Consider the following 12923-nt stretch of genomic DNA (forward strand, 5'->3'; position numbering starts at 1 on the left):
TTCATTGGGCATCCCACAGGTCATAAATGTTGATGGAACAATGAGGAAAACCCTCTTAGAAGACAAGCTTCCACATATATTTGGGTTCACACTGCTGGGGGACTACATCTACTGGACTGACTGGCAGAGACGAAGCATTGAAAGAGTTCACAAGATAAAGGCCAGCAGAGACATCATTATTGATCAGCTGCCGGATTTAATGGGCCTCAAGGCAACAAGCGTCACCAAAGTGTTTGGTAAGCACGGGTCTGTAGGAGTTTTTATATGGCCTTGCTTTCATTAAGCACCTGTTGATCACTTGTTACGAGAATAACTGAGATCTGGTGGGTTTGAAAGGAAAATGGCACCTATTGTTTCTAAAGTTGGGAAAATACAGTGTTGCAAAAGAAGTTGTTCCCAAGTTTCAGTGACATAAATCTTCCACAGCTTTCACTACACTCTTTGAATTTTTAATTAGGATTTTATTCCTCTATGCTGCAGGGATCATTATTCTCACAGAAATGCTCTATTTCCTGCTGCTCTTTGCTTCCAGAGCAAAGTCTCATGATGTTCAGTTAGCAGAATGCTTTTCGCTGTTGGGTGATACAGGCACAGTCAGTCACCATTGCAACGTTGCCCCAAAGCATGTGGCACTTAGATATTAACTCTTAACACCTCAGTTGTAACTAAACCTTAAAAACTAAAACTTGCCCTTAGCAAAGTATCAGCAGCTGGATCTCCATGTCCTTCCATTGCATCTCTGAAAGATGCAGCCAGTGTTTTAGGTCCTCTGCTGGCACTGTGCAGCAAGTGTGTCACAGGACCTCCTGGCTTCAGTTCACCACAGATTTTCCAACTACCTGGAACACCGGAATTTGGGCATAGCAATAGGCAGATTAATTAGTCAGCTGTTAAAACTACTAAGAAGTGTCGCAGTGGAGTAACAGCATCAGTCTGAAATGTGTATGCCCAAAAAAAGGGAAAATTAAAAGAACCCTGTTTGAGACTGGTCTTTGAGAAAATTTTTTTGTGTGGTAACATTCTTAAAACACCTAAATCCTTGGTTCCAGCAGATGGAGAGAGGCACTCATTTGTGTGCTGGTCCTTACTTTCCCCTACACATTCCATCCCCATCACATGAGAAAATAAGTGTGAGATTGTGGTGATCTTGTTGGAACTGCTTCTGCTAATGAATCTTCTCAGCTTTAAATTAAACAGGTGGGAAAGAACTGCGATTATCCAGCTCTTTTCTCACCCTTTTGTATCACGGAACATTTGTAAAAGCTGGTGGTTTCAAAGAGATACAAAGATGGAGTACTTGGTGAAAAGTAGCTGATTAATTATCTGTCTTCAGCGGATGAATTTAATGTTTGGGGAGGCAAGAAAGATCTCTTTGTAGATGGTATTTGTACGATAGGAGGGATAGGTCCAGTTTTGTAATCCTGGGCAGACAGAAAGAATCCACTTGGAGTGTCTTTTTCTTTTTTTTTTTTCTCTCTCCCTTTTTTCTTTTTTTTCTTTTTTTTTTTTTTAATTCCCTGCTGACAACCCATACCGTTAACTTATTTTGGAAAATCATACTGTGTTTTTGCTCAACCTCCTGTGCTCCCCTTTCCCTTTTACCTTCACAATGCACTAATATGTGTTTTGTTTTAGGCGTTGGGTTTTTGTGTTTTGTTTTTTTGGTTTTTTTTTTTAAGGAACTAATTCAGTGCACTAATATCTGTTCTGGTTTGTTTTTTTGTTTATTTATTTTTTTTTAAAGGAACTAATTCATGCGCAGAGAACAATGGAGGCTGCAGCCATCTGTGTTTCTTTACACCCCAGGAGGCCAGGTGTGCCTGTCCCATTGGCCTTGAGCTGTTGAGTGACATGAAGACTTGCATCATTCCTGAAGCCTTCTTAGTTTTCACAAGCAGAGCAGCAATTCATAGGATTTCCCTTGAAACCAATAATAATGATGTTGCGATTCCTCTTACTGGAGTCAAGGAAGCATCTGCTCTGGATTTTGATGTCTCTGATAACAGAATCTATTGGACTGATGTTAGTTTGAAGGTATTACTGACGTGTGAATTCCTTGACTATAAAGCCACAGAGCAGTTGCTTTGATCTAACAAAGGTCTCTGTTACATGATCTGTCCTGCAGTTGCCAGTGTTGTCATTGAATTGCATCCAAGGAGACCCTTGGAGATGAAGACAGTTGCATTGCTGAATGCACAGTAGGGTGACAGGCATCTTCCTGCTTCAAATAAAAATCCAGACTGGTGTCTGCTCGTACCAAATACCTAAATCTTGGACCCCGGATGTGTTGCATCCATATATGTATCTGCAGTAGAAAAGCTGATTTTATGTCAGAGAGTAGAGTGATTTAAACATTGAGCTCAGCAGCCCCCTGAGTTTTTTATCCTCTTCCAGTTTTGACTTGAAAGGCAATTGTACTCAATTGTCAAGTCAACTTTGGGATGTTTGCTGTTAGTCTGTGGCTCCAGCTTGGCACAGTAAAAGCCAGGGAACTTGTCCAGTCTCCTCCACACTGTGTTAAGGGCCCACCTGCCCCCAGTTCTATCTCAGTGTGTTCCCCAGAGCCCATTTCCTGTAATGTTTGGTACACATCCACGTGCGTGCTAACTGAGGGTTGTGCTCTTCATCAGTTTAGTTACTTGGCCTTTTGTAGTGAACTAATTATATGGTAGAAAATGACAGATTCACTTCACTGGAGCTAAATTATTCTATTTAGACTCTTAATAGGTTTTCCAGGAGCAGTCAGAGTTTCCTTGCCAGTATGCCCAAGCCATTACATGGCAGAGGTCACTTTTGGAGCCTGCCAGTTTCCGTAGCCTCTCGGTGAAGACTAATGAGGGCTGTGCTTCAGTGTTAACAGTGCTGCTTTTGGTGTGGATACCATTCCTTCAGGAAGAGTGCCAATGTAATAAATTAGCATAGTGTAGACACAGTTACTAAATAAATCTCACACAAGCACGTGGAGAGCAGGAGTTATGGACATCTTCACCATTTGTACTGGAAAGCACATTACTTTAGCTCCATCAGTGAGTACATCTCACTTTGTGCAGGACTGGAAGACATTTTACTTGTTTGTTGCCTCCTGAGTTTTCCGGCATACTGTGTTTTCATATACATACCAGGTGTCTTCAGCACCTCTGGGGTCTCATTTCCCTCGTCCCCCACATCTCGCTGCTTAGTAGCAGGTATTATAACTTCAGAACTCACAGTCATCTCCCTTTTCGTCAGTGACCACCACTTCCCTGATCTCCTTCTGCCTCTGGGTGTAGGAGAACGCATTTTCAAAAACTACACTATGTGATTTCAGGGTTTGACATTTGCCTTTTAAAGTATAAAATGTCTCTGACCCTTACACATTCATTCATATTTATTTCTTAATAATTTGATACGTTTGTGTATCAGATTATTAAGAAATCAATAGCTGAAATGCTGGCATTCATGCAGACTGATTGCTTAGTGTTGATAAGCAAGGGTGGGTATCTGGTCCTGGAAGTTAGTGTTTAACTGGGGGTTATTTCAGTGCTGTTAAGAGTGACTTAATATGCGTGCAGTCCTTGCCCTATGACTTACTTTGGTGAGTGTGCATAACTAAAATGCAGATGGGATCAATAAACGTGCTCCAGGTGACTGATTATGAGAAACAGTTTAATTTAGATGCCACTGAGATGTGTTTCTGAAACTTAAAACATTACAGCGAATTAAATAATTTTTTAAAACAGCTTCTTGTGTGCAAATAGAAGAGAGGGAGAGGGGTTAAGGAATAAACTGCAGCTACATACTGCTTTCTGAAAATCATGTCCTTTTCTGATGTCTTGGTCTGGCCATCAGAAACAGTTACCTTTCTGAAAATTCAGGTGTTTTTCTCCTGAGAATTTCTATGTCATTTTTGACAACAGAAATTAGTTGTTTAAAAATTAACAATGACTGGGGGTTTTTTGTACTGATTTTTTTTTTACACCAAATATTATGATAATTATATTTTTATTTCACTGAGGTATCCATAAGCATTGTAATATTTTTGCACCATTGTTTTCCAGACCATAAGCCGAGCTTTCATGAATGGGAGCTCTGTTGAACATGTCATTGAGTTTGGGCTTGATTATCCAGAGGGAATGGCTGTAGACTGGATGGGAAAGAACCTCTACTGGGCAGATACTGGAACCAATCGCATCGAAGTCGCCCGCCTGGATGGACAGTATAGGCAGGTCCTTGTGTGGAAGGACTTGGACAACCCAAGATCTCTGGCTCTTGATCCCACCAAAGGGTAAGGGGCACTCTTGTTTTTCAAAGCTTTCTGTGGGTGTTCTTGTATGAAACAAGTTATTTGGCACGGCTCTGTTTCTTCAGAGTCTTTGAAAAGGCAGTAAACCTTCCACAGTCCCATGGGTTACAATGAAAAATTAATAATTGTCAAAATACTGTTCTGCCAGTATAAAGAAAGGAGTATTGTGATGATGCACATAACCATGTGGGTTATTTTGTTTTATCAAGCGCTGCCAAGAAATTCAGAAAGGCAAAGCATGCAGCTATACCTGGCTGATGTCCTGTTTTTGTTGCACTTCTCATTGCAGATATATGTACTGGACTGAGTGGGGAGGTAAACCCAGGATTGTTCGCGCCTACATGGATGGGACAAACAGCATCACTTTGGTGGACAAAGTGGGGCGTGCCAATGACCTCACTATTGACTATGTGGACCAAAGGCTCTACTGGACTGACTTAGACACAAGCATGATTGAGTCATCAAATATGCTGGGTAATCTAATGTTATATTATACCAGCCAGTACAGAAATATGCACTGGCCATAGTAAAGTGATAGAATAATATGAAATTTGAACAGTATAACTGATAGTAAATCAGTGTGTATGTTTTCTTGGAAATGGAGGGTTAAGTATTTGAGAAAATTTAAAAAACCTTCATAAATTAATAACCGTATGATGATTTATAATGGTGGTGAGATAAGATGTCATTTCTCTCTATTGGTGTGAAACTGTCTGTGTTGTACCAAAGCACAGATGGCCTCTGAGTTCTCAAAGTGAGGACAACTTACAGGTTCATTGTAAATCATCCCTGACGTTTTAGCCTGAACACTAATGTTCTTTTGAAGTACTATCTCTTATTTCTGACTTCAGACCAGTCATGTTAGTTCTAAATCAAAATACTTCTTGCATTTCATGGAGGCTGAAAGGTTGTGCAGCTACTTTTGCAGTGTATGTTTCAGATACAACTTTACACATTCTCATGTTTTCCATTCCAAGTGGAATTTCATTTATACATGCAGGGGGTGTGCTCTAAATGACAATATACATAATTTCACTGCAACTAGGTTTTGGTTGTTTTGGTTTGTTTTTTTTTAATCCATGAAAAGATACTTTTAAAGAGATTTTTTTAAGGCATTATTCTGTGTGCATATCTTTAGAATTGTGAGATTCTGGAGTCACTCCACTGTAGAATGCCACCAGGGTTGGTCAGGCACAATGTGCCCATAGTGAAGCCATGCTGGCTGTGTCAGATCATCCCTTTGTCTTACACATGCCTTAGCATTGCCTCCATGAGGATCTGTTCCATGATCTTCCCAGCCACAGAGGTGAAGATCATGGGTCTGTAGTTCCCTGGGCCCTCCTTTTAAAAACAGGTGTGATGTTTCCCTTTTTTCCAGTCACTGTCAACTCCATGGCTTTTCAAATACGATGGACAGTGGCTTGCCAGCCTGATCAGCCAGTTGCCTCAGGACCCTGGGATGCATCCCATAAACTTGTGCCCATTCACTTTTATATTGTACAATGTCTTTGTAGTCAGCAAATTATAAAGACTCAGGTAGACTTTTTACAAGTGGGCTCATCAGTTAAGGGATGAGCAAAGCACTGTGAAGTGGATGAGTGAATGCTGCTCCCAGCTCAATCTTGGATATTATAAACAGCAGGAAAAAAAAAATCACACTTTTGAGAGCTTTTCTTCCATCTACTATGAAAATTCAATTATACAGCTTATCTGCTTCCTTAAAAAGAGTCTTTCTCCTGAATTCATCACTATGGACCAGAATTGCTCTAAGAAGTATCTGAGAGCGTGCAGGATACCTGTACCCCTAACTTGGAGAATTTAGATTCCTAAAAGTTCCATGTGAGCATTGCCTCTATATTTAGGTGTGGTGGCTTATAAGAAAGTGGCCTCATGTTCTGATTTATGGTTATTTTAGTCTTTCTCAAGTCTTGGTGAAATGCAAAGTAGGGCAGAGGAACAAAAGTGAAGTGTTCTGTACAGTCTAGCATTGGATGTTTGAGACAGCAGGATATGGTGCTGCTGAAGGTTGCATCTTCTTTGATGGCAGAGATTCATAGACGTTTATGCTTGAAAATGTTCAGGAAGGTGGTTTGAAGTAAGACTTTACTTCAGTAATGCATCCGTCAGAGACCATCCTCTAGAAGGTGTTAAATCTGTTGTAAATGTTGCTAACTGAGCCACTGAGTGTGGGAGTATTGAGATTTATGCCAAACAAATGGTTTCCTAAACGCCTGGGATAGCTGTATGTTAAATTGCACTGCAAAAGATTTGTTTCTTCAGTGAAGCATCATAATTTCTCATAGCAGTTTCTCTGTGAATCTCAAGTTTGTTGTTCTTTTCATGCATATTAATGGGCTTTTTTATTGGCCAAAGTGATTACTGGAGCTAATAGTATTCTTGGATATGTTTTTCAATGTCTGTTTGGGTTGATAAGCATGAGACATATGAAGTAGTATTTATTTAGATTACAGTAGACTGGCATCATTTCAAATTGCTCTGTAGGCAAGAGGGTATCAAGGTAGTGCTTTTAAATGCAACTGTTTATGTTACCTCTTGAACAGATACTAGTTAATAAAGAATCCCGTGATACTTATTTGGAAAATGAAGTTTTATTTTAAAAAGAAGGAAAATATTTTTCTGCATGCTAGTCACACTCTCCATTTTATGCCACAGGAATTGTCCTTTAGTTGGTTATCCTTGTTTTTGCAGGACAAGAACGAGAAATCATTGCAGATGATCTACCTCATCCATTTGGATTAACCCAGTACAGTGACTACATCTACTGGACAGACTGGAATCTTCACAGCATAGAAAGAGCAGACAAGACCAGTGGGAAGAACAGGACACTTATTCAGGGCCATCTGGATTTTGTGATGGATATATTGGTCTTCCATTCTTCTCGTCAGGACGGCTTGAATGATTGTGTGCAGAATAATGGCCATTGTGGTCACTTGTGCCTTGCCATCCCAAATGGATTTAGGTGTGGCTGTGCAGCCCATTACACTTTGGATCCCAACAGCAGGAACTGTAGTTGTAAGCCTTTTTATTTGTTACTGTTTTCTTCAGTGCTTGTGGCTCCCAGGTGCAAAAGGAATGGGGTCCTAAGTGTGTTTCAAAGGTTCTGGCTTTAAATATGAAGACAGAATATGGAATTTTATATCCATTTTTTGTGACATGTACTAGGCACGAAGATTTGTATTTCAAGTCTTAGAAATGACAGCACTGTCAAATCTGGTCTTTCTTGTTTTACCAGAAGTGCTTTCTAGGTGATTCAGCTGCGTGAGTGAAGCTTTCCTGCTCCTTATCTAAGTGTGTAGGTGGGTGGAAAAGAAATTTCCAACAAAAAATGTCTTTTTCTCTTACATGCTTGATAAAGTCAGCTAAAATAACGCTCAGTAAAGTAGTCTAACTCCTAAGTAGTCTGCCCAACTTGCAGATGCACTTGAAATACATGTAAGTTTGTTTTCTCCCCTCATGTGACATTATGAGCCTGCCAATTGACTGGTTGTCCAATAGGAACTTAAGTTTCCAGTAAAACTGGCACATGAAGAGAAAATGGGTGCATAGTAGCATATAAGGCAATTTTAACTGAATGAAAGAGTGAGTTTTTGAAAGGCACGTCCTGCAGATTTAACCCGATCTCCTTCTATAACTATAGAAAAAGCTTTTTTTTATAGCAAAAAGTTAGGAGTTATTTAATTTTCATTGTGAATATTAGTGTCTCTTTGTGACTTTGTTCCAAATATTCTCCTTCTTCTGTGGAGATATATTTTTGGGAATTGTATTTTTCATGCATTCTGTTTTGGCTTGTTTCAGCCCCAGCTAGTTTCCTGCTATTTAGCCAGAAATCTGCCATCAGCAGGATGATACCTGATGACCAGCAAAGCCCAGATATCATCCTACCTATGCATGGTCTGAGAAACGTCAAGGCTATTGATTACGATCCCTTAGATAAATTGATCTACTGGGTGGATGGACGCCAGAATATTATTAAAAGAGCCAAAGATGATGGCACCCAGGCAAGTGTACATCTTGTATATAGTTTTGTGTCTGTCTTTTTGTGTGCTTTTATTTTATACTTGACCTTCCTCTTCTCTCTGCCACACCAAGAGATCATCACTGTCAACTGCTCTTGTCAGCACTTACTCAGATATTCTATCTGATAGAATATCTATCTATCAGATATCTATCTATTCTATAGATATTCTATTTATGTATGAGAATTACTGAACATTTTTAGGATTGTGGTTTTAGGGGTTTCTAAACCACCAGGCAGGTAAACCATGCTTTCTGTATCAGTGTTCTTCAGTCAGTCATCAAAATAGTGGTTGGAAATCGTTACTCGTGTGTTGTCTTGCAGCCTTTCACTGTAATGAGTACCCCAAACCAAAGTCAGAACCCAGAGAAGCAGCCACACGACCTCAGCATTGATATATACAGCCATACCTTGTACTGGACCTGTGAGGCCACAAATTCCGTCAACGTACACCGGCTGAACGGTGAATCCATCGGGATGGTGCTGCGAGGGGACCACGACAGGCCCAGAGCCATCGTAGTGAATGCAGAGCGAGGGTGAGCTTCCTTCCTGCACCTGGTACAGAGCATTCCAGGGATGTGTGCCAGCTCTGTGTGTGAGAATCCTGTGCTGCATCTGTCTGTTTTTACAAAGAGAAGTTTAGAATGTTGTTCAGGGTGTAGGTGACTGGTTATCCAGTTCTGGGTTCTGAAAGTATCTCTTCCTGTTCTCTCCTTTGCCTCTTTTCTCACAGCCGTGTGTGAGGCACTAACCCAGGTGGTGACAGCAAAACAAAACCACCTTGTCCTGTTCCCTGTGTGGATGCACAGCCCTGCCATGTAACAGGAAAAACAAGAGAGTCTGTATCACCTCAGAATCTGGATCAAAAATATTTAGTCTTCATAAAACAAACATTTCCAGGGGTAAAGAAAGGAGCCTCTAATTTGATACAACTATTCCTGCTAATGTAGTAATATAAAGCTTAAACACTTAGTTCTGCTGTAATGTGTATCTTTAAAACATCTGAAATGAATTGAAGCAGGTAGGATCCACTAGAGTGATTTCCCACAGGAGGAAAATATTTTGTTTTGCTGAAAAGCAGTTTTGGTTAGATTCAACAGACACTCTTTCTGCTTCTGGTAGTTAGTAGATTGATCTGAAATATGGTCCTTCTTAGGTGTCAAATATGGTCCTTTACTGTTCTCTTTAGTAAGTTAGATTCTCAAATCCCAATTTACTGCTAAATGGCTTACCATCTGCTTGACAGATGTTGAATGACAGTATTTCACAACTGTGTGGATACAGTAGTACTCAGAGACTCTGTCTGGAGCATTTGTAGGACTGGTGTTTTATACCAGTGTACTCTGCGCAGTTCAAAAGCTGTTGTGGGGAGAGGGGGATTAGAGGAAAGATTCTAATCTTATTGGGACTAAGTCACTTGGATATAGTTTGTATTTATAAAAGCTTATCTGCTTTCTCCATTAAAATAGGAGTTTGGGTTTGTTGATCTCAAAAACTCTCAACCTTTCTAGTCAGGTTTTCAAGTGACTTAACACTAAATCCATTTAAAAATTAAAGGAGGAAAAATGAGGAAGACACTATGTTAGACACTGTGACTGTCTGGGAGAGCTGAATGAGTGATCTTCAACAACTTCTGCCACGGTTACAGAAATTCCTTCCTCCACCTCTCCCTTGGCTGCATGTTCTGACTGCTGCCTCCCATCCTTGTGCCATAAGGAAAGGCTGTGCACCAATGTAGCCCATGCTGTTGGAGAGTTTGCCCATGTTACTCACCACTAAAAAAATAGTGGACTTTTCCTTTAAAGAGTTCTCAGTTCATCGTGGGGGTGCACAAACCCTTTTTTCTCTGTGCATGAGGAGGGCAGAGACTGCTTTTGTTTGCAACTGAACTGGCTTAGGGAGATACAAAGAATTCATGGAACTAAGATGTCAGGAACATGACATCCTCAGTTGTTCTTCTGTAATCTTTTCTCAAGTTTGGTAGGAAATTTTACTAGCTGAGAAGGAAGGGTAACCTAGAAGGAGAGGAACTGTCAGAAAGGACTTCTGGACTTCGATCTGCAAGTGGGGACAGCTTTACCCAGGGAGAGTTGCAGAAGGTCTGTGCTAGTCTCTTACAGCCCCCAACTCTGTGCAGGAGCAGCACTGCTGAGGCACTTTATGGCCTGGAGATAAATCCTATGAATTTCAGGCCAAGTGTGTCAGTTAGAAGATGCTTGGTTCTGGGTCTTTGCAGCTGGGAGCAGTCACCCCAGCCATGCCTGTGAAACCGTTCCCACTTACAACATGGGTTACAGGAAGCTGTGCACAAAAGGGCATTGCCTGTGCTTGGAGCTCCCAGTTCAGCGGTGCTGTCTGTGTTCTCAGGTACATGTACTTCACCAACATGCAGGAGAGAGCTCCCAAGATTGAGCGTGCAGCCCTGGATGGCACAGAGAGAGAAGTGCTCTTTACAACTGGTTTGATCCGACCCGTAGCACTGGTGGTTGACAACAAACTTGGAAAGCTTTTCTGGGTGGATGCGGATCTGAAACGCATTGAAAGCTGTGACCTGTCAGGTATGTGGTATGAAGTTAAATATTTGCAGAACAGTGTTACCATGTACAGGACATCATTCCCTCTTTGATGCTGACCCCGGTGACTTTCATCTCCACCATTGCCAGTTCTGTGTAGGCAGTCACAGACAGCAATTGCTGGTGGGCTCCCATCTTTGATCTAATTAGAATAGACATGACTGTAATGAGTGACACTCTCCAAGAGAGCCATTTGACTTTTGATATGTTCTGAAAGGGTTGTTAGTCATGGAACCCCTAAATCACCTCCTCTGTGCCCCTGATTTTTTCTTAGTGGTTTGAAAAGTTTGGGGACTTTTCAATTTTTCTTTCTCTGGAGCTTACAGCTTAGTAAATAAAGGTAGCTTGAAAAAAACAAACAGAAGAAAGGGCAGTGGTTTGGGTTTTTTTCTAATCTTGGTGATAAGACAGCTCATCTGAAATAGCATCGTTGCAACACAGCAGAGAGACGTCAACTCATCACAGTTTTCCCACATCAGTAATATAAGGCATTACTCCGCATACAAAGCAATAGCACCTTATGGATCTTAAAGAGCACTGTTCACCATTGACTTTTAAAAGCACTTGATAGTGCTGAAGAAATGGAGAAGCTGGCTCTGGTGAGCAGTATGGAACAGAGGATGCAATGGCCCTGCCTTCTGTCTCCCAATTTGTTCTCTAATCATCATCCATGATGAGAAGTGAAACCCATAAAAGAAGTGCAGGAAGAAGGGGACAAGTGTGAAGGAATAGAAGCTGGGCTGTTACACTGATTTGTACATGCCATAAAAGGGTTGAATCTCCAATTTTGGTGGCTCTTCTTACCATGTAGTCACATCTTTCCCTTGTGTTGCAGTGAAGCAATGAACTAAAACAGCAGAAAGTTTTTCACCTTTTTACAAGGATGGTTTGCTTTTGAGCACCTAAAACTGACTCAAAGTTGGACTCTTACAAAGAGTCCAAAAAATGAAGCTGCAGATGGGAAGGTAGAGCAGCCCATGTCGTTCATTAGTTACCAAGCTGAATAGGGGAGTATTGTCAAGCTGCCTGACCAGCCACAAAATGTTCAGTCCAGGACAGGCATGAGAGAACCTACAAAAATTTGTAGGAGGGAAGAAGATCAGAGGAAGACAAGACTTTGACCTATGAAACAAGCCACATTTGAGAAGAAAAGGTGACACGTTGGGACACGTAGCACATATTGAGAGGGGCTTCCCTAGTGATGAAAGAAGTGTTCTAGGAAGACATTTAAAAGTGAAATGACAAGATAGCAAGGCTTCATGTTATGCAGATATGCTGGAGTGGTATCCAAGAGAGATGGAAGAGGCACCAGGTAAAATTATTTGGAATTATAGCCAGTCACAGCCAAAGAATCAAAGCTTATAAGTAACATAAACGCAGGGGGAAGCTACAGGATTAAAAGAAAACAATGTTTATGAACTAGAGAGAGATGTATCTGTAGCCAGAAAACTGTGGTTATATTTGATCCAGTTGAGCTCACTGTAATTTGATTCACTGAGATGTTGATTTTCTAATGAGTTAGCAGCATATTTTTGTTTTAAAATGCTTTTCATTCTTGCATCACAACTTCAGAAGAAATTTGACAGCCAAAGTGATGTTGATTTGAATTACTTCCTCTAAGTAGTATTTTCTGAGAAAATACTTTAAAATGGGCATATGTTAGGAAAAGATTTTTAGCATAAACTGAGGCTGCTGAATAAATGGGACCAAAATTGCGAAGAGCATCCTTTATGCCAGTTAAACTGGTCTAGACACCCTTTTTCCCTTGTAGACTTGGAGAGGTGACATGGTTATGGAGGTTCCTGAAGTTTGCACTGTACCCTGATTAAAACAGCATCCTGCTAAAACAGTGAATAGTTTCAGATGTCCAGTGCTCAACTTTCAGAGTGGGATGAAAGAACTATAAACCCATCTAACAGTTTTCTTTACAAGGTTCTGGAAATTTTCAGTTGGAGTTAGACCAGAAGTTGGTTTTAAACTCCTTTAGTTTAAAACCATTCCCTCTTGTCCTGTCACTATCTGTCCATATAAA

General features: G+C 40.7%; 1 protein-coding gene across 1 annotated transcript in view; it reads left to right on the top strand.

The window, feature by feature from the left end:
- Positions 1–12923, top strand: part of LRP5 (LDL receptor related protein 5) — a 106986-nt gene that overhangs the window by 72035 nt on the left and 22028 nt on the right. Inside the window, exons 7-14 of the mRNA XM_066187821.1 lie at positions 20–236; positions 1745–2034; positions 4038–4264; positions 4572–4756; positions 6992–7315; positions 8099–8301; positions 8643–8854; positions 10686–10876. Coding sequence (XP_066043918.1) covers positions 20–236; positions 1745–2034; positions 4038–4264; positions 4572–4756; positions 6992–7315; positions 8099–8301; positions 8643–8854; positions 10686–10876 — 1849 coding nt within the window. The remainder of the gene's footprint in view (positions 1–19; positions 237–1744; positions 2035–4037; positions 4265–4571; positions 4757–6991; positions 7316–8098; positions 8302–8642; positions 8855–10685; positions 10877–12923) is intronic.

The sequence above is a fragment of the Chamaea fasciata genome, unplaced genomic scaffold, assembly GCF_029207755.1.
Source record: "Chamaea fasciata isolate MVZ Bird 193981 ecotype frontalis unplaced genomic scaffold, bChaFas1.0.hap1 SCAF_7, whole genome shotgun sequence".
Taxonomy (NCBI): Eukaryota; Metazoa; Chordata; class Aves; order Passeriformes; family Sylviidae; genus Chamaea; species Chamaea fasciata.